Source organism: Panthera onca, chromosome C1, assembly GCF_046562875.1.
Source record: "Panthera onca isolate mPanOnc1 chromosome C1, mPanOnc1 haplotype 2, whole genome shotgun sequence".
NCBI lineage: Eukaryota > Metazoa > Chordata > Mammalia > Carnivora > Felidae > Panthera > Panthera onca.
In genome coordinates this window covers 6,668,875-6,693,622 of record NC_138346.1, presented here as the reverse complement: position 1 = coordinate 6,693,622, position 24,748 = coordinate 6,668,875, and the positions used below count along the sequence as shown (strand labels likewise).

Sequence of the window (24,748 nt, the reverse complement as noted above, 5' to 3'; positions counted from 1 at the left end):
TCACAGATAGATTTGTGTTAAATGACAAATCACTTGCAGTTTATATAAACGAGATTGGTTCATATAATTGGACGGGCATCCAGAACATATCCTACATCGGTAAGAAACAAAGCCAGTTAACAAGAGAGGCCTGAGGGGACGCTTGGAAAGCCAGGACCCCTGAAATGCAAACTGCGATACGTCTCACACCCCCCAAGTGGCACTGACTGGTGGCAATAATGTGGGAGGTGGGACCTCTCCTATCGCCAGAGCGCAAACTGAAATAACCGTTTGGGAAAGCGATTTGGCAATAATTAGGGAAGCTGAAAATACCTGTCCACGACCTCTAGACGTAAGCCACAGGTGAGCCCACGCACGCACGCATCACGGCTGTGCGTGTGTCCTTAGACATCCAGCAGGAAGGGGGTGGGGAAACCAGCCACCTGAACTCTTGAGATAGGAGACACCCGCACCTATCACCTCCCATCAAGTGCAAACACCTCTTGTGAAACCAAGTTGCAGAATGCGAGCAGTACTAAACTGTGTGCACGTTGAAGACACAGACCACCCCACATATAGCCTATGGGGTCCTTCATTGACAGATCACATAAATTAGCTAAGACCCCTGGCACCTGGGTGGCTCAGTCGATTAAGCGTCCAACTCTTGACTTCGGCTTAGGTCGTGATCTCATGGTTCGTGAGATCGAGCCCCGTGTCGGGCTCTGTGCTGGGCATGGAACCTGCTTGAGATTCTCTCTCTCTCAAAAAAAAAATAATAATTAGCTAAGACCCATGCCCAATCTCTTCCCCCTTGCCTTCTTCCTGTAGATGATAATCAAACCCCCGGTTTCCCAGTCTCTGCGGCAGCCGGGCCTGGCCTGGCCAGAGACAACAGCACAGGCCTACTAGGGATGAGGCGGGAGGCGTGGGGGGGCGGGGCTTGGAGGGGGCGGTGGTACGGGCAAGGCACGTTTTGGCTAAGGGTATTTTTTCCCGACAAAGAGCAGAGAGTGGGTTGTGCTCTTCTTAGGAACACAAGGGAAAGGTCTGGAACTGCAGGGGCCACCCCAGCCTTGTTGGTGCCTGGGCCAGCAGCCCCTTGCCAGCCTGTGCCGAGAAGAGTGAGCTGCCCGTGAGGGGTAAGGCTCTCGGAATGTTCTCCGCTGCGAGCGGCACAGCCCTTCTGGTTCCCACGGCTCTGGACCGAACGTGAACCCCCAAATCCACATATGGAGGTCCTAACCCCAGTGTGATGGAATCTGAGGTGGGGCCTCCAGGAGGTGATTCGGTTTAGAGGAGGTCACCAGGGTGGGGTCTGCACGAAGGGATTAGTGCCCTTTTAAGAAGAGACACCGGGCCGAGGGCCCTCAGCAGAGCAGACTGTCCGGGGGCCCGGATCTCTGACTCCCAGCCTCCAGAACCGTGGGAAGTAAGTTTCTGCTGTGTAAGGTCCCTGGTCAGTGGGATTCTGTTAAGGCGGCCTGAGCTAATTCCTACGCTCGGGTAATGTGGTCCCAGCATGAAGGTGTAGGCGGAAAGGGGCACATATCAGTATCAGGAGAAGGGGACGGGAAGGAAAGGTGTGCAAAATTTAACATTTCTGACTTTGTATTTAAAAAAATTTTTTTAAGGCTTATTCATTTTTCAGAGACAGAGAGAGGCAGAGTGTGGGGCGGGGAGGGGCAGAGAGAGAGGGAGACACAGGATCCGAAGCGGGCTCCGGGCTCCCAGCCGTCAGCACAGAGCCCGACGTGGGGCTCGAACTCAGACTGTGAGATCATGACCTGAGCCGAAGTGGGACGCTTCACTGACTGAGCCACCCAGGCGCCCCTCTGACTTCGTATTTAAAGCAAGAAATCCACAACACATGGCAATACTTGGGCTGGCACACTGGCTGTCACTGTTTTCTGAACGTGTGAAATATTTTATTTAAAAAGTCACCGTGGTACCCTATTATAAGCAGTGGCAACGAGAACCACGAGCCACGAGGGGAGCCCTGTGGCGGCAAGAATCCCGAGACTGTCTGAGAACAGCACGTTTTCGGCTAAAGACATGAAGAGGTTAGGAATGGCCTGTCATGGGTGAGTTACTTTCAACTTGCTCCCTCCTAATACGGGAGAGAGCAGGTCCCTGGTTCTGAACCTAAACCGTGGCAGCTCTTTCCGCGAGGGCCATCGTCTCCAGGGCTCACACAGGTATCGGGGCAAACGCTGCTCTCTACCTACAGGGAATAAAGAGCATTCTCAGGACATGTCTCCAGTTTAAAAAGAACACATGAGAAAAACAGGCCTATAAAGGATCACACGAAAACTTTTAATTGAGCAACTTTATTCAAATAATTTCGATACCGAGAACTCAGAGTCATTTCAATGGGACCAATTTCACGGAAATTTGCTTTGAAGGGCAGGGAAGTGAATCCAAGTCTCACATATTCTTGAGGATTAAAACAAAAACAAACAACTCACACCCGTAGAGTAAAGGAGAAGAGGGACAAAAGTCTAAAAGAAGTTGGCTATATACTTCTCCAGCTTTGAATTTTTCTAATACAAAATCACTTTTCTCTTCCATCTTGAAAGACGTGTTGTTCTTTCCTTTAGAAAAAGAAAAAAAAAGTGACAAGGGAAATGATTTCAGTACAATTCCACTAGAATTCCCAAGCCACCGAAAGCTGGACTGTTTTATATTTATTCCACTGCCTATATGTAAATATTGGTGGGTCCACTAGAGAAAATGCCACCACACTGAATAAACAGCGTAAGGGAGGTAAAGACCCACCCGAAGGCAATCCCCCCGGGCAGGCGGGTAAGCCAGTCGTTACGCCCACTGGCTTCAAATCCTGGCCCAGCCTCGAATGCGAGTGTGGACTCAGGAGTCCTGAGGCTTCAGCTACATTCGCTTATTTGTAACATAAGACACAGAACCTGCCTACTGGATGACCGCGATCTCATCAGACGGTTCCTGTGCGGGTTGAGGCAGAAGGGTGTAAGGAAGGTTCCACACAGAAAGCTCTCACACGTTAGCCATTCAAATTCCTTCTGCAGTCACAGCTCGGGAAGATTTGGTCCCTTCCCTTAAGACATTTATGATTTAAGTAGGGAGAGAAGAAAAATATGGAAATGGTTAAGAATGTTTGTATCACGGGTTCAGACAGAACTGCGAAAGGCCCCCGGGGGCGGCCACCGCGACTTATCAAATTCCAGGGGAGCCGGGAGGACCCCACGGAGAGCTGAGTTCTCCCCGTGCTTCACTGCTGGGCACACGAGGCATGGCTCATGGCCGTGACCTTGGTGTCTGCTCCATGTGGCCCTGGATGGGCAGGTGAATGAGAAGCGCGGGGTGGGGGGGGGGGCTCCCGAGGTGGGAAGCAGGGGTCGGGTGCAGCTGAGGCACAAGAGGGCGGGGGGCAGTGACCCCGCTGTGCTGGCCGGGCCAGCGGGCGGCCTGACCTGCTGGCAAACCTGGGGACAAGGTGGGAAAGCCACAGAGGTGAGCCTGAGGGGCACGACACGTAGAGAACAGGTCAGGAGGGTGCGTGTGAGCGGGTGCAGGCCTAGACAAGCAGGGCCGGAGGGACAAGGGCGCTCTGGCAGGTCGGGGCTGGGCCACCTCGGGCACGGCTCTCATTTGAGGAGCTGCCTTCGGTGAAAACCAACCCCCTCTCCGCTGAGAAGGAAGGTCAGGTGTCCCCCGAGTGCCTGCCACGGTCCCCGAAAGCCTCAACCCCACAGGACTCGGAACGTGGCTCCGCGCTGCCCTGCAGGTGGCCTGGCCCGAGACGGGCGCAGGCAAGGAGCCCGAGGCCCGGACAAAAGGGGAAGAGCCAGCCACCCGGCAGACAGACGACTCGGCCCTCGGCGGGGCCTCCTGGGGCGCAGGCCGCTCTCCCGGTCTGGGAGACTCCCCCACTTTGCTCCAGCTCCACATTGGGCCTCACCCGAGGTCCCTGACCTCAATCCTTGACCAGAAAGACCAATCACAAGGCGGGTCCGCTTCACCTGACCAAGGCTGCCTCGTGGTTAGGGCCACAGGCCGTGTGGTGCCTGTGGAGCCAGACTGCAGGCTGAGAAAACAGGGGCAGCCGAAGACCGCGGAAGCGAGAGGACAAAGGACCGGACCATGATTCTGACCTTGATGAAGCGGTCAGCCAGCTTCAATGCCGGCTTCCTGGGCTCATTCGGGGGCGGGGGGGGGGGGGTGGTCGTCTTCCTCACCCAGCCCCATTTGTAGCCAAAGCACCGGCGGGTTTTGGAAATACCTGCCGAGAGGGGAGCCACGTGGGTCCGAACGCTGAGAAGCGCGAGTGGGCAAAGGCAGGGCAGGAGCAATGGGGTCACTGGGGGGCGGGGACAGTGACAACTCAGGGCTCATCGGGGCTCATCTGGGAGAGGAACGCACTGTCCCCGGGGTTGGGTCACAGGACAAACAGGCACAGGTGGAAAAGGAGAACACAGACACTCAGGGCAGAGGAGGCCCATCTGAACGACCGCCGAGGGGGCCGGCCATCCGCGCGGGGAGAGGAGGGGAGAGGAAACCTCACCACCAATGCATTAAACCCCACACGTGCACCCGTCAGAAGAGCCGCGTCGTCCGGGACCCCGGCTCGCAGACCCACCAAGTGCGCGCTGGAAGGCCCGGAGCTCACGAGATGAAGTCTAACAGCCCGCGGCGACCCGTCCCACCTCACCGCCACTGGAGAAAGCAGAGTGGCGCTCGTACGTGCGAACCTGACCTCCGTGATCTGTGCAAACGCAAGTGCAGGCCGAGGTGGGACGGCCCAGGTGCACCTCAAAGCCCAGCATGGATACTGTGGCCCCGGCGGGCCGCCCCCGCTCCGGACCCACTAGGGAATCCAGAAGTACAAGGAAAGGCACTGCTTCCAGATCAGTTCTGCTCTACGACAGCTGTTTTCTGAGTGAGACCAGGAGAGGTCGGGAACGACAGTGTGACAAGGACAGACCGAGCCCTCCTGAGGCTTTTCAGAGAAGTCCCCTAAATGCATCCCAGGGGAAAACGTGTAAAACATTCCCTGTGAGGACATGTCCAGCCCCACCATGATGCATCTCACACAGGGACATGTGCTTGATATACATGCTGATTTCAGCAGAAGGAAAAGAATCTGGGAGAAGGTTTGGAAAACGAGCACAGAAGCATCCTGTCGTAAAACACCCACATTCAACGAACGGAAACGCACCTTTTTTTCTCAGCTGGGCTGTGAGGAGACGACCTCTCTCCCGGCCTTGGGATGGGCTGGCCCACCACTCTCGAGGAATCCTGGGAACTGGCCCACTGTCCACACAGCACAGAATCTGATAATCGGCATCTCTTTGGAGGGGACCGATGGCCCCTAGCGGCAGTGAGCACAAGGCGTGTTAATGGCTGAGCCTCGGTGGCGGTTAAGCGCAGTGGATGTTCTGTGCTCTGCTGGGGTGACGCCGACAGCTTTGGGGGACTTTGGAAGCCAGAGTCTGGGTTTAATGTTCCTAAGGTGCCTCTCTGATGCTGAACTTCCAAACTTGCTTTATCTGGACACGCTCCAACGCGTAAAAGTGCCTTCGTCTGCAGAGGCGATTGTTGGCAATACTTTTGATGAAGCTTGTCAAATTTTTCTTTTATTTCCTTGTAACGATCTCGGCCACAGCTTAGAGGCTGCACCCCTGCTACTGAAGTAGGTCTGTTGGGTGATGCAGACTTTCTAAGTATTCCAAGACTATTGTTTCCCCGAAAAAGGAGTGTCTGCTCAGAGCAGTGTGGGCTCTGCACGGGGCTGGTCTCTGGAAGCGGGGGAGGGGAACCCCTTCTCTGCAGGCATCTCCCTGCTCCCCTGGCTTGATCGCCCAGCTCTTCCAAGGCCTCATTTAACCTCTTAGCTTCTGCTGTGCCGAAGGTTCCACTGAGCCTGCGGGTTTCGAAGCCCCGGGGGCCACGAGGGCTCGCCGGACCACCCCTGTACACGTCCACGGCCGAGGATCCCGGGAGGGAAGTCAGGACGGGCTGCTTCCGGGGACTGGGGCAATACTCCTGATGAAGCTTATCAAATCTGCTTTCAATTTCCCTGTAATGACTCCCTCGCTTGCCTGGGAGTATTCTTGGTGTGGAAACGATTTTTACAGGGGAAATGAACCACTTTAAGGCCTTGTATCTATTCTTCTGATGCAGATGACACACTGCACGGGAGTCTCCATAAGGCAACAAAGAACGCCCCTCGGGTGTTAAACTCCTCAACTCCTTAAAGTCTTTCCAACTTGGACCCCATTTAAGGGCCTGGGGTTTGTTTACTTCGAGAAAAGCTTTGTCCAGTTTTAAACCCGTCTTCTGGCCAGAAGCGTCTAGTACGTTCTCACAATCTCTTAAGGCGCCCCTGTCCCTCCCTGGCCCGGCACGGACTGGGAGCCTCTCCCGGGAACCCCTGTGAGGGCGCCTGCCGCCTCGGCAAGGAGTCCCGTTCACTCTGCTCCTGGAGCATCTCCTCCTCGAGCTCCAGTTCTGAAGGACAAACGAGGTTTTGGTGGAGAGGATACAGGACGGCCTTGCGCTCAGCAGCAGGCTCATCGAGTGCAGCATGCCCGCATACAGGTCGCTGATGGTCACGTCACAGATGTCGTCGGGCTCGAAGGACAGGCTGCTTGAGAAGCCGTGCCCCCCGGTCCCTTGTAACGAGACACTGGCACTTCTAGGCACCACGGCCAGGTCTGCTGAGCAGGGGCGTGAAGCCGGCTTCACTGGGCCACCAGGACTCTCTCCGGACACACGGCCACGGCGTCCTGGAGGGAAACACACAGAGCGAAGTGTTACCGTTCAAGACGGTCCATCTGCAGAGACCACAGAACGAAAAGGGTGGATCGTGAAGACAATTCAAAGAACAAGAGAAAAAACTCCACGAAAACGTGAGAATAGATTCTCCTCCGAGATTTCTTTCTAGTTATCAAACTCTAATTCCTACTTTCGACCCCAGCTTCCCCAAAGGGGTCTTCCTCCCCCGTGTGATGGTTTACACGTTGGATGCCCTTTCAAAGTCTAATTAGAAACCCAACAATTACGCCGATTACCTGTGGGGACAGGTGACGGAGGCAGAGGACTCCTGAATATGCCTCTTCGTACAGCTTTGACCTTCACATCATGTTAAATGTTTTATAGATTTAAAAAATAAAATTAAACCGGGGCGTCTGGGTGGCTCAGTCTATGGAGCGTCCGACTTCAGCTCAGGTCGTGATCTCATGGTTCGTGAGTTCAAGCCCCATGTCGGGCTCTGTGCTGACAGCTCGGAGCCTGGAGCCTGCTTCCAATTTTGTATCCCTCTCTCTCTGTCCCTATCCCCCTCATGCTCTGTCTCTTTCTCTCAAAAATTAATAAATGTTAAAAAAAAAATTAAATAAATAAATTAAACCAACAAGGATAAGAACTCTAGAAGTGAATACAAAAAAAAAAGAAAAAAGAAAAAAAAAGAACCCAAGTGTGTATCGAAGTGATGACAACGGAAAGAGAAAAAAGGATCTGAGTGACTTTGAACACAATCCTCTGAACGTGCACCCTTGGTGGGATACTGTCTGAGCATCCAAGAGCTGCTCAGGACTCCTGAACCTTCTTCAGCAGACTGGCAAGCATGTGGCAGCAGGGGCCGTGGTTCCGAAATCAGTCCTCACCGCATGACCAACCAAATGAGTGCAGGACTTTGGTGCTGGCCACACCTGTGGGGTCAAGGTCATGGTGGGGGGACAAAGTGCTCAACAAGAGACAGGACAGGCAGGCCAGAGGTCAGGGAAGCCAGCACGAAGGGCTCCTGCAGGCTGATCTGGGACAACTGGGCATCAGTGACTACTAATATGTGAATTAAAAAAAAAAAAAAAAGCCCATGGGTTCTTATTGATTCTAGAAAAAAAATTGTTTTTAAAAAAGTGAAAGCATGTGGGGATAAAGAAAGGAACAGAATTAGGGCACGAAGGGACTTGGCGTCTGCTTACGGAAGGATGCCAACAGGCGCACACGGAAGGAACGGCCAAGCCAGGGAAGGGTTTGAGGGCGGGGACGCAGGCGGGAGTCGTGGCCTGGCGCTGAAGCCTTGGGGTCGGGTTTGCGGGGACCCAGGCGACGGGCACCCGCAGACGATGCCAAGGAGAGGGCACTTCTGTAGTGAGAAACCTAGCGGGTCCTTCCTTAGCTAAGTGGCCAGGCTCATGCGTCACCAACAACGGGACAGAGTGACGTGATGTCCTGAGAGAACACACCGTCGCCTGGGCAGCATTTTTGCCAAAAGTGTTTAACATGCACTTAACCTTAGAGGAAACCACCAGAGGAGTAAATTGAGGGACGTGCTGCAACACTGCCGGCGGCCGGGACTCTTCAGGAAAGTCGTGATAGGAAGGTGCCCACAGAGACAGAGCTCGGCGAGGAGCTTTCTGGACTGCGGTGCGGGAAACGACTAGGCCCTGGCATGCGCCCCGCCTGCCGCAGCCGCGTCCCTGGGCCTAGGAGACCTGCAAGCACTTAAGGAGAACACGTATGTGACTGCAGATGACGTACATGGTGTGCGTATGTCCGTGTGTGCACGTGTGTGCACGTGCGGGGGTGCTGTGTGCGTGGGCGTGGGCGCTGGGTGTGCAGGGGACGGAGAAGCAACTGCGACAACAGGCTGATTGTCAAATAAACGCGAGCAGAGGGTGTAGGAATCCTGTGTTTCCGGAGAGTCAAAATCTTTCACCGCGGTAGGTTGAGCTGAAGAGCTAACCAGCAGTTAGCGCGCTGGAGTCCCAGGGGAAACAAGCAGTTTGCCGACTACACCGGAGGCTTTCGCCTTTAGGTGCCGGTGTCTCTCACAGTTTATGTCAAGCACACGACAGGGTGCCCGGCGGTGGGGGCGCCACGGCTCTGCCAACAGCGATCGGGAGGCGGTTCACGCAGTTTCTGTGTCGCACTTACCAGGGGCAGGCCCGGCAGGCGAGGCCAGGGGAGGGCTCAGTGTCACGCGTGCGTCCTCTCCACCTCTGTCACCAGTACACTGAAAACGAAGCCCGCGATGTGAACACGTGTCGACTCTGGGCGCCCTCAGACGCCCCCCGCCGCAGTGCCGAGCCCCGCGGGTCGGCGAGGTCGGCTGCTCCTCCCCGACGCAGCGGCCGCGGCCTCCGGCCATGGTGGGGGGAGGTGTCTTAGTAACCTCTGGGAGCTTGGCCCACGTGACCTCCAGGCTACCCCCCCCCCCCCCCCCCCAGGATGCCCTCCTGCTGCTCCAGGTTAAAGGGAAAGGCCGTTCCCGGTACCCCCACCAAATCAACGGGCCTCAGACCCAGCGTCCTCGCCGGTCAGCAGCGCAGTAAGGAAACGTCTATGCTCTTGTTTGCTGCCTTTGAGATAAAGTAGTCAGTCATCCCACAACGAGTACCTCCTACTTATTTGACATGAAGATGTTTTCTTTATGGGAAGACGTGACAGAAACTAGGGTTGGCACCCTTGCTCTGTCGGTCACGCTCTGGGAGGCCCCGCGTGCTCCACGGCAAGGTGACCGTGGACAGGGTGGAAAGGGGGAGGAGTGGGGCGGTGGGGGCAATCCCTTCCCCAGAGGGTGGGGCCCCCTACGTTTCTGTGAGCACCCCCGCCAGAACAGTGGGCGACGGAGGGCGCACCCCACGGGTTTCCCCGATCGCCCCCACAAGGCGAGCGTCCGTCTGCAAGCCTGGGAGAGAAACGGTTGGGAAGCAATTGCTCCAAAGGCTCCTTACAGGCTCCACGGAGAGCGAACAAAAACCTGATTAACCCACCTCGGTGTCACTAGGTTATGATTCAATTATCTGAAGACACGTCCTGGGAAACACATTACCTCTAAACACCCTTCATCCTGTAGCAATATATCCACTTGGGTCAAGTACTTCCTTCGTAACTCATTTTTCAAAGGGCTCCAGGGCTCTGCAGGCTGACACAAGAGAGAATCAGTGTTCTTAAGAGCTTTTGGGTCCGGATGAGCTCTCAGATTCTCGAGCTAGCTGGCAAGTTCATTAATTACACGTGGGTAAATGAAGCCCCTCGAAGTCATTTTTCACTTCTCGCTGTTAGCGGTGCAAAGTGGGCCCGCCCCTCTGAAAATCCACCTGACCCAGAAATCCGACTTTAGATAATTCATCCAGTGGCAACAATCCCAAAGTAAAAAGACAAAAAAAACCCCAAAACACAAAAACCACCCTCATACGCCTGTTGGGAGGTGTGTGTTGGCATTGCTAGGAAACAATTCAAAACCATGTGAATATTCTTGGGTGAGTTCAGGACTCAACGATTAGCATTAGTCCCAATCAGTGTGCTCACAGGAAAGGACATTCAGCACTCTGGCTCAGGAGGCAGGCCCCCCATTCCCTTCCTGCCCACGCCCTGGGGACAGGGGGGTCTTGACCTTCACTCTCTGCACCTCAGTGGCTGCAGACCAGGGATAACACACACGCACACTGTTCAGGAAGTTCTTTACATCTGGGGGCACCTAGCCCTGCACCACCGCCCCCCTGTAATGCTCCAAAACGTACAGCCTTTCCCCCGGACCCCTGTCACTACCTTATTTAGTTAGACGCCACAAGTCACACATTGGGTGTTTGGGCAAATTCTTCACAAAAAGAGCAGTTTTCGAGAAAAGCCACACACAACAGCCATTCTAGCGTCTGACTCTGGGGCCAGGAAAGACCCCCCAGCAGACTGCGTTCTTTGTGTATTCCCGTGCATCCCACTGGAAGGAAGGGGAGATGAGACCCCGTCGGGGGAAGAGGAGACAGGTGGTTCCTGGGACCACGGGGGCACCCTGGGAGACACCGAACAATGGCCTGATCTCGCGACCTCGTGGACTAAATGGGCTTCCAAGGGCTGACCTGGAAATACTTCTTAGAAACACCTTCCTTATGACATTGTCTCTTCGGGCAAAGACCAACTTAGAGCCTAACTTTCAACACCGCGTGCTCGATCAAGGGTACTGGGCACACCGTGAACTGTGACGGTTCCGTCTGCACAGGGAACACCACCCGACATACATGTGAGTTCAGGAAATCCGGCTTGAACCGGGGGCAGTAAGGGCTGCCACGCACCAGATGGAAGGAGACCCCTGCTGCCTTGAGGGATGTGAAGGGAGGACCAGAGACGGGAGGGGTGGTGTCAGCAAAGGGTGAGCCTCCCAAGAGGACTTCAAAAAAGACACCGGAAATGAGGACACACACACGCACCCCAAGCCCTGGCTCGGTCCCTTCGTCACAAAGGGCAGGTCTTACCGTGAAGGCCCCAGCAACTACATCTTCCGGACACAAAGACGCATCATCACCGCTTTTTGAATCTAAAAGCAAAAAAAAAGGAAATCTCAATCAGAATTTTATTTATTAAAATATTTTTAAATTTTTATTTATTTTTGAGAGAGAGAGAGAGAGAGAGAGAGAGAGACAGAGTGTGAGTGGGGGGAGGGGCAGAGAGAGAGAGAGACACAGAACCCGGAGCAGGTTCCAGACTCTGAGCTGTTAGCACAGAGCCTGACACGGGGCTTGAACTCACGAACCGTGAGATCATGACCTGAGCTGAAGTCGGACGCTTAACCGACTAAACCCCCAGGCACCCCAAGAATTTTAAAGAAAGCTTGCGTTTTGCTCTCAAGAATAGTTTTTACACCCCTCGAGTATGTTCTAGGGCGCTCCCTTTAATAAGGACACAGCCATCTGTCGCTGTCCTGATTATCAGTAATGCGACAAGTGCATCAGAACAGGAACACGCCTCAGGGGGTAGAGACCAGAGAAGCAGCTTTCTGTCACGTTGAGCGCCTTCGGTGGCTTCTGGTCCTCGGAGCTGGGTCGCTCTAGCCCAGCACCGTCCTAGTCTGTGATGGCAGAAAGTTCCCTGCCTGCCGCCTGGTATGGCAGCCACCGGCCACGTGTGGCTCGTGAGGCACATAAATAAAATTTTCCATTTGATTTAACTTTCAGTTCCTCTGACTCGCCACAAGAGGCTGGAGCCACCACACTAGACAGTGCAGCTCTAGGATAAACATTTCTAGTTATTTTGAGCAGTCCAGAAACTCACGGACCTAAGGATCTGTGGGGCCAAGATCTCGATCAACACCAGTCAACAGATAACACCTGTGAATAAACACCTTCCTTAAGGTCCAATTCTACCCTGAATGACTGCCAGTTTTCCCCGTGGGACTCAACCCATTTTACAGACGACTAGAGCAGGCAAGGTGCCGGACGAGGGCTGGGGAGAGCGGACAGAGGCTGCAGGTCAGGGCCGGCAGGAGATGGGGGTTCAGGACCAGTTACAAACCTGTCTACCCAGCTGGCTAACTGCTACCAGGAGGAGAGCCGGTGTAGACAGCTTGGGTGAAAGTGGGGGGTCTGTTCTGATGGCAGGTGTCAGCAGGGGCGGGGCTGGTACTGTGGGGGGTGCGGTGGGGCACGGGAGCAGAGCCGCACAAGGGACGGTGGGAGGCAAAGGCACAGGAGGGGGACGTCTTGGGTATGAGGAGGGCAGGAGGGGCTGGGTGTCTGGCTCATTGAACAGGGAAGACGGTGGTAGGCCTTGAGCCAATAGGAATTCTGCTAGGTTGACCTTTCCAGTTTAGATTTGCCGAGTTTAAACAAAGTCTTCAAGAAGAGAGGCTGACAGGCAGTAAACACATGCAGACTGGGTCTGGGATGGGGGTTCCGCCAGAGTGAGGGGCTCAGACCAATCTCAAGAAAGGGCATCCAGTGGAGAGGGGAGTTAAGAGGGGCTGGGAAGGAAGAAAACCCAGCGGGCACAGGGCCACAGGCCAATTACAGAATTTCCAGAAGCTTCAAATGCCACCAACAGGGCAATGGGATAGAAGCCACAGGATGCCAGTGGGAGTCGCCAATGGGGGAGGCTGGGACCACGGACAGTTACGCCTTCCCGATGGAGCCCGGAGCCTGCACAGAACTGGCGGAAGAGAGGGTGGCAGTGGAGCAGAGCATCGGCTGTAAGTTTGTTCGAGAAGGGAAGTGACCCATGGCAGGTGGCTACAGAGGGACACGGGACCGGGAGAGCCGTGAACTCTTCTGTGTGCTTAAGGTGGAACCTGAGCACGTTCAAACAGATGCATCCAGGGCAGACAGAGACACCAGAGAGAGAAAGATGGTGATAACAGACTCCCCGGAAAACAGGCTGGGCTGGGGTTTGGGCAGCAAAACGTTCTGTAGAAGTCAGCAGTTCAGGGGCGCCTGAGGGGGCTCAGTCGGTTAAGCTTCCGACTTCAGCTCAGGTCATGATCTCACAGTTTGGGAGTTTGAGCCCCGCGTCGGGCTCTGCGCTGACGGCTCGGAGCCTGGAGCCTGCTTCAGATTCTGTGTCTCCCTCTCTCTGTGCCCCTCCCCGACTTGTGCTCTCTCTCTCTGTCTCCCAAAAACAAATAAAGGTAAAAAAGAAAAAAAGTCAGCAGTTCAAACACGGCCTGCACAGCAAATCTGGCGCTTCATTATATTTTTGACATTAATTTTTTTACGCAGGGGGCAGTAAGTTAAAAACCGATGGGAGGGCGTATGTCCATTACTCAAGAACGCTTGAGCACTGTTTCTGTGTAAGCGCCACGGACGTAACAGCAAGACAGCTCCTTTGGGGAGTGCAGACAGTAGCGACAGGCACTTTAAGATGCTCCCACTTTTAAAAAAGCCTTGGAAAAAGTCATCGTGAGGAATCTGGGCTTTAAATGCCATCACAGGGACGCATGTCCCTCCCGACCACAATTCCCAGTGCAGGGACACTCACCCACTCCCAGGACTCGTGTGCTGGGCTCAGGAAGCGCCAGACCTCGGGCTTCGGCTTCCGCGGGGTCACCGCCACTCCTGCTGTCTGGGGCATCCTCGAAAGTCTTCACTGGGGAGTCCTCGAAAGCACGGAAGTGGATAAAGACACGCTTGATTCAGTGAGAACACATTTCAAAGCCACCGTAACAAACCTACACTCCTTCCTTTAGCATATGAGAGAGCAGGGGTCTCATAGGCCTCTCTTCTGGTACAGTTTGTGAGTTTGAGTCCTGCATCGGGCTGTCGGTGCCGAGCCTGCTTTGGATCCTCTGTCCCAGCTCCTCTCTCCCTGTCCCTCCCCTCGTTCTCTCTCTCAAAAATTAAAGATTAAAAAATAATAAATAAATAAGTAAATAAGTGTGACTGAATTATACAATGGATGATGAAAAGAAATGATCACAGTGTATAGTGTGTAAAGAAGAAGGGGTAAAAATATGTGTATTATAGGCGGGAATTACATTATACTAAAATATCATCAGTGACTATAGGAGTCAGGTTGATTTTAATGGTTGTATGTATTTCTAACATTTGTACAACCAAACGTATTATGGGTGTGATTCAAATAATCAGGAAGAAATTTTATTTCAGAACTGCTGTTCCTTGCTTTGGAACCCTAACCCTGACGTTTTCGTTCTGGGGTACAGGCTTCTGGGCTGGGAGGCAGTCGTTAAGGGAATTCTAGACATCCCTGCAAAAAAATGACGGTAGCAAGACTCCGTGGGTCTCCCAGGAGGCGGGCAGGCTGTATCGGCACCTCCCGTGAACATAACAGGCCGAGGTGCCCCAGCATCAGCGGATGCATCCGGGAGAAACCACACCGGCGTTTTGGAAAACAGCTCCATGCGGAAAGAAGCGTGACCCTGTACCCTCTCCCTACTCTCTTCCCCTTGCAGAAGAGAAAGGAGGCATGTTTCTTTCCTCAAAGGAACTGGGTTGGGGCTTTTCTGTAAAGGACCCAACAAACTAAGCTCACAGATGCAGCTAAGGCAGGGGCAGGGGCAGGGGCAGCAGCAGGGGCAGCTTTCTCCCACTGGCCAGCCCTGCATGTGGGGCTGTTGTCAAGAACCCCTTGGCCTACAGCAGAGGAAACAGGGGCAGAAAAGGCTTAAACATCAACGCAGCTCCTCCTGCTACCTGACGAGCAACAGGAGAAAAACTTCTCAGCAAATCCTTAGAGGAAAAGGGGGGAGTTCAGGTGAGAAAGACCTAGAACAGAAGCCCCGTGGCGACCTCGGTGCAGTCACAGCTAACCTACGCCTTTATTCACATCGATATTCCCGCACGGCAGCACATGGCAGCAATAAAAACGGATATTAAATACCTGGATTTGTCCTTTGTTTTTCTCCTTTACTAGTCCTCCACCCCAAATTCTCAATCCTTCAGAAAAGAAATGAGAGAAAAGTTACCGCTTAAACAATCCTGACCGCTGAATGTCTGTTCAGTCCGCATTCAGAGAAAACCAACGTGATGGGCCAGAGAAAGATGTCATCTATGGAAACCAAGCCGCGATCCTGATACCTGTTGTTCTCATCTTTGTGAGGCTGGAAGTCTTTTTTTTTTTAAATTAAGATTAGGGGCGCCTGGGTGGCTCAGTCGGTTGAGCGTCCAACTTCGGCTCAGGTCATGATCTCGCGGTCTGTAGGTTCGAGCCCCGCGTCAGACTCTATGCTGACAGCTTGGAGCCTGGAGCCTGCTTCGGATTCTGTGTCTCGCTCTCCCTCTGCCCCTCCCCTGCTCACGCTCTGACTCTCTGTCTTTCAATAGTAAATAAACATTAAAAAAAAATTAAGATTAGACAGAAATCTGTCATTAATGGAAATCTCCTACCTAGGAGGCAGATTATCCAATTCCGTCATTAAGCCCCAGAGTTAAGCAGAAACAAGGAACACACATGTGCCAAGTATCGTACTCAAAATATATTTATTGAGAGCAATCTATGTACTATGTATAGACTGGAAGCACTTTCTGAGGGCAATATAGATGTCTAGAACAAAGCCTAAGCGCAGGGTAAACACGGAGATCAGGAGTCCTGCCACTTACTCGTTAGCAGAACCGGGGCAAGAATACTTAATCTCTCCCTAAACCTCCATTTGCCCCCAGGTAAATTCAAGTGGACAAGAAGGGATCCTTGGGTTGAGATGGCTGCCAACGAGGACACTAGCAAACGTTCACACACGGCGCTTACAATGCTCCAGGCTCTATTCTAAACACTTTCCAAGTACACCTCATTCAGTGTGTACAACTCACCTGTACAGAACTCCTACTTTCCAAGTTCACTGGCCAGACGGAGACACAGAGGCAAGGAGTGGGTCCAGCAACCAGCCCGGGCTGCTCAGCCATGTGGTGGAGCCAGGCTGGGAACCTAGGGGAGTGACTCTCTGTGCTCCTGGCCACTGTGCCCTGTGGCCTTTCTGGAACAGAGTGAGGCCGTGCAAATGTGCTCCGTCAGGTCAAGGCTTTGCCAATTTGGCTAAGTGACATGGGGCTGGTTCCTTTCTGCTGCATCCTCTGCTAGGAAACCATGATCCTAAGGACAGCACCTACCCCAAAGGGCTGTTGAGAATCAAAAACACAAGACTCTCAGAAGCAAAGGGCACACTTTAGCTATCCACACGTGCGAACAACTATTCCTCCCCTCCTGTCCTCGTCATAATCGGTGTGGGAGTGTTAGCTCCGATCTATACCACACGGCGTTGCCTTAAATCGGGAGTTTATGCTACAAGGGTGATCAGCTAACCCTAATCACGGTGGCGCTCCCCTCAGTACCTCTCCAGGCTGAGCAACAGGACAGAGGAACTGTACTATCAGCAGCCGGGAGCTCGTTAGACCTACTCAGTCTGCACCTAGCACCGATGCCAGAGGCCTCAGGGATCCGTTTTAACAGGCTGTTCTCATTAAACTGGAGTCAGAAGTGAGTTTCAGCAGTGAAGTTAGTGGTATTCTAGATATGTGGAGCGGCCAGACCATTCCTTGCGTAAACAGCGCATCAGAACATAGTGAATGAAGCCTGTTGATGGCACCCTGGGAACGATTCCTACCCAGCCCTGGGTCCTGCCTTCGGGTTAGATTTGTCATTGCCTGATGAGACCAGAGAGTAACAGAGGCCTGGAGCTGGACTATCTTAGCTTCTGTCTTCACAAACTTTTCACCCAAGGTGTGGCTGGGCCAGCTAAAAATGCAGAGAGCTCAAACTTTATTTAACTTCAGAAGCAGATCTTATGAAGCTTTTAGTGCCTGTCTGTCAATGCAGAGCAGAACTGGATCTGAGATCTGCCTTCATTAGCAGGTCCTAATGAGTTGGTGACAAGACAGAGGGGGAGGAACTGACGTCACCCAGTGCAAACTTTCTTCACCCAGCTACCAAAGAGAATCCAGGAGATTTAAGTCAGCTTACAACATCAACCACTGAACAGAATGGCTCCTTCTCCTTATATTCAGGTCAAGTTCCAAGTACTCAGGATCTCAAGGAGGACAGCTAATACTCCAAGTCAAACAGGTCAAAAAGTAGTAAGAGTGATTACAAGAGCCGGGCCTTGTTCCAAGAGCTTCACAAGGAGCTCCTGTAACTTACAACATCCCCATCAAGTAGATTACGATCATCTTCCCACTTGACAGGTGAAGAAACAGAGACACAGCCCTGGCTGTTAAAGCAACCAGCCCACAGGGTGCCTCAGGTGGCTCAGCTGGTTAAGTGTCCGACCTTGGCCCAGGTCATGATCTCCCGGCTTGTGGGTCTGAGCCCCGTGTCGGGCTCTGTGCTGATGGCTCAGAGCCTGGAGCCTGCTTGGGATTCTGTGTCTCCCCTCCCTCTCTGTCCCTCCCCCTGCTTGCACTCTGTCTCTCTCTCTCTCTCAAAAATAAACTTAGAAAAAAATTACAAAAAAACCCCCAAAAACCCAAAACCAAAAAACATCCCAACCGGCCCAGACCGACAGGGTCAGACAGGGGTATTTTTAACCAGCGTGCGTCTATGGACCTGCAGAATTCTGTTTTTAATAGGTAATTTAAAAAACAAGTAATTTATAGGCTCAAGGGAACTGGGAATGTTTTAGTTCTTATTAGGCGGACAACATTTTCACAAGAGAGCAGGGATAGCATTTCAAACTCTGGGACGACACTATCCTGTTCACACTCTGAACTGTAAACATTCAGAAGTGGGAGGATGACTCCGTACCCTGGGGTGTCTCATAGGTCAGCGTGGACATCTGCACCAGCGGGGCATCCTCGAAGGGCTGGTTGTACTGCGGGAGAGAAAGGGGCATCCCCTCAGCTCCGAGGGCCGCGAGGAGGCCCTGACCCGGCTGAGGAGGCGCCAGCACAAGGCTGGAAGTCTGCAGGCCCCCCCAAACCCGCCCGCCTCCCTCTCGCCCCCAAACCACCTCCCCTGTCTACCCCAGCGCCCCCAATCCCGCTGCCTCCTCTCCACCCCCTCTCCCCTCCCCTTCCCACCCCGCTCCCCCACCTTCGGCCCCGCGCTCGGCCGCCTCCACCCTTACCCCAGCCCCCAGCCCCGTTTTTCCCCTTCCCCATCGCGCCCGGCCTCCCCGACTCCGGCGGGCCGGTTGGGGGGCGGGGGGCCTACCTTTTCTATCAGCCGCTGCATGCGCGTCTGGAAGCGGCGGCGGCTGTCCCGGAGCTGCCACAGCAGCGCGTCCTCCCCCAGGGGCTCGCCCTCCATGGCAAGAAGAGACCCGCACCCGACTCCAGCGGCAAGACGTACCGCGGCCCCTTCGGCGCCTCGGTTCAAATAACGACTCCCGCCCCCTCTGCTTGCCCTTCCGGCTTGCTATTGGCTGGTGAGGAGAGGCCGGGCGCTGATTGGGCCTTTCAAACGCGTGGCGCATCTTACTCCCGGCCAATCCGCGGCCGAGCTTCTGCCCCCGCCCCACCCGAGCCGGGCCCGGCCGCGGGGAGGAGGCGGTGGCGGGGGCGGGAGGTGTCCGCCACCGCGCATGGCTTAGGGCGATGGCCCGGTGGAACCGGCTACGTTCCCGTTAATCGGCAGCGCCACTCGAGAACCCTGTGGAATTATGGGATTCCTCCGTTGTGCACCTGAGATGACTGGGTGACTTGCTGGGGGGCGGGGGTCTCGCGTCGGTGTGAGGACCGCTGTCACCCAGATGTTACCTGGCCAGTTTCCTCCCCTGGCCCCCCTCCGGGCCCGGACCCGACGCAGTTACGACCCCGGGGCGGGGGCGGGGGAGGGAGGGTGCCCAAGAAAGACCACCAAATTACCAATGCAAAATGAGGAGGAAAATGACCATACGTTTAGGAAGAAATGCCATAAATGCTATAGAATCCAGGAAAATAAAATATGTTTATTGGAGCACCCGAACACATAAAGCAAATATTAACAGACCTGAAGGGAGAAAGACACAGCAGTACAATAATAGAGGACTTTAATATTCCACTCACATCAATGCATATACCATCCAGACGCAAATCAATAAGGAAACATTGGCCTGCGTGAAGTGTTAGATCAGATGGATTTGGATACATACAAACAAAACATTCCGTCCAAAAGCAACAATACACATTCTTCTCAAGTGCCCCTGGAACATTCTCTAGGACAGATGGTGTGTTAGGGCGCAAAACAAGTCTTAATAAATTCAAGAAGATTGAAATCATCAAGCATCTTTTCTTAATCACTGAAACCAGTAATCGATCACATGAAGAACACTGGAATATTCATAACTTTGAGCACCATTAGGTCCCTTGGACGGACTCTTCACCTCCTCTCAGCCCGCACCCCAATCCTATCAGGCCGTTGGGTAGAAATTAGGGGAGAAGTAGGGGGTGAGAACGGTGGGGCACGTGGAGTGTAAGCGTCCAGGGAATATATCGTGAAGGGCACAGAGATGTGCTGCCTGGATCTGCCTTCAAGATGCCCGGGCTGCTGGAGGGCTGTCCACAGGTGCCTACAGCTGGCAGCCTCTTCAGGAATCGCCTCGGTTGCAGAGAGCCCCCTATCCATGGTGTGCAGCCCCAGGGTGGCCCAAATCCACTGAGAGCTCCAGGGGGGGAATATGAGGGCTGGGCCTCCATGTCAAGCGGAGGGCGGCCCTGATGATTCATTCCAGCTCCTGAGCTCTGCATGGGATCAGTGGAGGCAACGTGTCCCCTCTTGATTCGTCCCCGCCCTTCCACAGGTGTCAATGGTGAGGGCACCTCCTAACAAACACCCTGCACCCTAACTCGGTCTTCCAGTGTGATCTCTGGAGGACCTTGATGCAAGTGGCCACTGAATCTACACATTCAGTTTCTCGCTTTTCTGACTTTCACAACTAGGCTACGTTTTCTCCCTCTCCCTCCCTTGGGAGTGTTCAGAAATTTAATATGCTGTTCCCTCAACTCTATGTTTCCACGCAAGTTACTTTCAAACATTTAACTTATCACATGCAGAGATTTGAGACCTCAAAATTGGGCTTTCCCAGAGCTTGGTGCCCACTCCTAGGAAACCACTCCCGGGTTCCAGGGCTACCCTCCCTCGCTTCACTGACTGTCCAAGGATCTGCCTCCGACCCAGGGGTTCCTGGACAGCTTCAGGGGAACAATTTCTCAATCTCAAGTTTATGTCTTTAACTGAAGTTCCTCAAACAGACTCACGTTGGCCAATCCTCTCTGACCCAGCCAAAGCCGATGCCTGACTCTTATCCTTCTGGCCACGTGGTCATCCAGTCCTCTCTGACTGAATTTTTCCCATCCTGTGGTCCAAAGTGGTGGCCCAACTAAGGAAGGAGCCCTGCAAGATGCTTCTGATTTGACACCATTCTGTACAAACAACCTGCCCCACTGTAGCAGCCTATACATGTGACCTCAGGACCCCAGAGCTGCTGTGCAAACTCCTTCCACAACACTCCCAAATAACAGGGAGGCGCGCAACCACTCCCAAATAACAGGGAGGATCGCAACGTCAGTCTGCAATTTCTCTGGCAGTGGAAGGGGAACAGCACCCAGGGTCTCACAGAGTTTCCATAGCGGCAGAGAGGAAGGCATGCTCAGCCCTGCAGCCCTATTTCCGCCTCTGGTTGCACCTACACAGCGCCCTCTGCTGGCCTTGACAGAATTTTCAACCCTGGAAGTGTTTAAAATTATGGGCATAGGACAGGGAAGGAAACAATCAACAAAGTTAAAAGGCAACTGACAGAATGGGAGAAGATATTTGCAAATGGCATATTGGATAAAGGGTTAGTATCCAAAATCTATAAAAAAACTTACCAAACTCAACACCCCAAGACCAAATAATCCTGTGGAGAAATGGGCAGAAAACATGAATAGACGCTTTTCCAAAGAAGCCATCCAGATGGCTAACAGACACATGAAAAGATGCTCAGCATCACTCAGCATCAGGGAAATACAAATCAAAATCACGATGAGATACCACCTCACACCCATCAGAATGGCTAACATTAACAACTCAGGAAACAACAGATGTTGGCGAGGATGCAGAGAAAGGGGAACACTTCTGCACTGTTGGTGGGAATGCAAACTGGTTTAGCCACTCTGGGAGACAGTATGGAAGTTCCTCAAAAACTTAAAAATAGAACTACCCTACGACCCAGCAATTACACGACTAGGTATTTATCCAAAGGATACAAAAATGCTGATTCAAAGGGGGCACATGCACCCCAATGTTTATTGCAGTGCTACAAACATTGACAATAGTCTATTTGACTATCGTCAAAGTATGGAAAGAGCCCAAATGTCCATCAATTGATGAGTGGCTAAAGAAGATATGGCATATACATACAATGGACTACTCCTCATTGATGAAATCATGCCATTTGCAACAATGTGGATGGAACTAGAGTGCATTATGCTAATCGAAAGAATCAGTTATAGAAAGACAAATATCATATGATCTCACTTACATGTGGAATTTAAGAAACACAGCAGAAAAACATAGGGGAAAGGAAGGAAAAATCAGATGAAAATAGAGAGGGAGGCAAACCATAAGAGACTCTTAACTATAGAGAACAAACTGAGGGTCACTTGAGGGGAGGTGGGTGGGGGATGGGCTACATGGGGAACGGGCATTAAGGAGGGCACTTTTTGGGATGTGCACTGGGTGTCATATGTAAGAGATGAATCACTGGGTTCTACTCCTGAAACCAGGACCACACTGTCTGTTCACTAACTTGAATTTAAATAGACAAAATAAAATTATGGGCATAGGAAATAATTGTCACTGGAATTGTTTTATGACTGCTCTCATAAAATACGCCTAAATTTTATAAAATTTTTATATAATAGATGGGTGTTTATTCTGCAGCATTTCCATGGAATAATGTGTTGGAAAAGTGTGGAAATGTCACCACCATCTGTGGTTGGGGAGACACAACTTTGGCTGGTCCCAGAGTTGACATAGCCACTGCTATGTCATAGTGAAAACGTCTTTATGAGATGAATTATCAGCCACAGGCAGCAAAGCCCCATCCGTTAGGCTGCCAAGAAAAGGGGTCACTCCCTTCCATTGGTCTAGAGCTGATGGAAAGAGACTGTCATAGCTGACCATTTGGGTTTCCAAAAGGTGTCTGTCGAAGCTCACAAAAGGTGTTTATTCTTTGATTTAATGAGTCTACTTTTTGAAATCTGTTTTATTTTATTTATTACAATTTTTTAAAAGTTTATTTATTTTGAGAGCAAGTGAGCAGGGAAGGGGCAGAGAGGGGGAGAGAATCCCAGGCAGGCTCCACATTGTCAGCACGGAGCCCTATGTGGGGCTCAGACTAACGAACCGTGAGATCCTGACCCGAGCCGAAACCAAGAGTGGGATGCCTAATTGACCAAGCCTCCCAGGCACCCCTGAAATCTCTTTTAAGTACTTAAGCCTGTTGGCAAAGATTTAGGTGTAGGACCTTTAATGAAGCACTGTTTACAAAGTCCAATACTAAAAGGGTGGTTGAATAAATGGCAATAAATATGCACTGTATTCCATTCACAACAATCTTGAGACACTGTATTCATTGCCATCTAAAACGTATATGATTTTTTAGTGTAAAAGGTTATAAGCCTGTATTATGTATCTGCCCTTAAAACATACATTGTATGTTTTTAAAATTTGAGTATGTTTTGTATCAAAATGTTTCCCGTGTTATTTCTAGATGATGGTATTATGGGTTATTTTTAATATCAGTTTTCCTTAGCTGCATTTTCTAGACTGAACAGGTATCCTGCCATTGTGAGCAAACATCACTCATGTAATAGAAAACACAGTCATACGTTTTACCTTGGTGCTACAAAATTAAAGACCACTTAGGCAAATAAGACATGCATGGCTGCAAACATTCCCACATTCTGCTGTCATACAGCTGGACAACATTTTATCAAAATGATACCTCACCTCCCAGCTTTTACCCAGAAGTGTTTTTGTTTTTTCCCCAGGAAAAGTAGGGCTCTAGCTCTCTTTGGTGATGGTCCCGTCTCAGCTTTGTGTGGTGGGAAATTGCTTTTTATTCTTCACCTTAGGCTTTTTGCAATACAAGTAGATTTTAGGGTCATGATTAATGTGTTTTAATGGACTATCCATTTTAAAAATCAATGAAAAGAATTTATATTAAAAATAGAAGGCAATTAGATTGATTTGGGTGACCTATTTTTAATCAACCCCATTTATGGATCTGCAAACTCTCAGGACATCTTTCTCTGAAGCATTCAAGGGTCAGGTCTTCTGTTATTATGTGTGAATAGTTTTAAAACAGGAGGCACCCGGTTACTTGATAATATGCTAGCTACTTAAAAAAGAACTACTTACCTTAGAAGTGTTCCAGGATTACCTCCCCCTTTCAGAGGCCTTTGCAATTCTGTCTTGGCCCCCATCAACTGCGGTGAGTTTGAAAGGAACAGAAGACACTGTTCTGTTTTTTTGCAAAGTTTCAGTGCATCCAGTCCTTACTTAAAATTAACCTTTACGTTCATTGCATGAACTCTTCTCACAACTCTCTTTATCTTTTTATATTCAACTACCCTCACCATTGCCTGTAAGGTTTTTTCTTGCAGGAGATAAGAACTCCTTCTGTGTCTCTCTCATTTATCACAATTATTCCTTAATGTTGTTATAAAGTGCAGAGAATGTAGGCTTTTTAGGAATTCTCTTTTGTTTTCTCCTCTTCTGAATTTTGAGGTCTTGCTTGTATCTCGGGTTTACTATTGCTGAGTGCGGTGTGTGTTTTAGAATTCTTTACAAATTTTCTTCTGTCATTTTGGAAGTATTTGACAGGAAAAGTAATAACTCCCATTTCAAAACCTACTCCTTTCTGTGGTTCATAAGCAGTGTTTATAGCACACATAGAATTTATTGTGAAAACGTTCATTTGCAGTCATTCCTCCAAAATTAATGATATAATTTGCTAGTAGTCAGAGGAGGAGAAATGACAGAAACCGATGTGTCCTTTATCTGGAACATTCCTTAGTTGTTTGCAGTGTCCTTGAGTCTGTTCATCCCTGAAGGAACTGTATGAACTCCTTATATCCTGAGGGTATCGATGCAAAAATGAACAAACCTTTTAGAATCGCTAAAAGTGAGACAGAGAGTTTTATTCGAGCTCGGGTTAGGACAGCCGCCCAGGAAACAGGCTCTTTGCGGGGAAGAACGTGCTCTGGAGGATGAATAGCTTTCACAGGATTATATACTTTTTGCATCTTGTAAAATCTCAAAAGATTATAGATTAACACATAGGCAGGACTCACGAGTTTCATCGTCAAGGAGTACGCCCCGGGGTAGGAACATTGATCTGTATCCCGTGGACAAGACGATTTTCCTTCAGGCCGCTCATTCTCAAAGCAGATGCACAGACTTATGGCGGGCCATAAGTCAGGCTTTGGGTTTGAACAAAGTTTACATACAGACATGTTGACTTAGAAAGAATCTAAACTGACTTCCTTTGTCTACCAGGCCTTTAGAGAGTTTTTTCTCTCATTGTTACTTGAAAAATTTTAGTCAGTTTTAGTTAGGTATAATTCATATCTACTGCCATTTATTATTTTGGTGTAGGGTCTATCAGTTT

The 24,748-nt window shown here is 51.4% G+C and overlaps 1 protein-coding gene across 1 annotated transcript; it reads right to left on the bottom strand.

Annotated features, from left to right (window-relative positions):
- Positions 1–2,290: 2,290 nt before the first annotated feature.
- On the bottom strand, positions 2,291–18,495 carry HJURP (Holliday junction recognition protein). Its single transcript, XM_078450758.2, has 9 exons — positions 18,325–18,495; positions 17,917–17,983; positions 15,064–15,119; positions 13,705–13,822; positions 11,211–11,272; positions 9,791–9,883; positions 8,893–8,971; positions 5,171–6,740; positions 2,291–2,570 (listed from the first exon to the last, which is right to left on the bottom strand). The coding sequence occupies exons 1-9, from the start codon at positions 18,418–18,420 to the stop codon at positions 2,531–2,533; spliced, it is 2,181 nt and encodes a 726-aa protein (XP_078306884.2). The 5' UTR covers positions 18,421–18,495; the 3' UTR covers positions 2,291–2,530.
- Between the last annotated feature and the right edge of the window lie 6,253 nt (positions 18,496–24,748).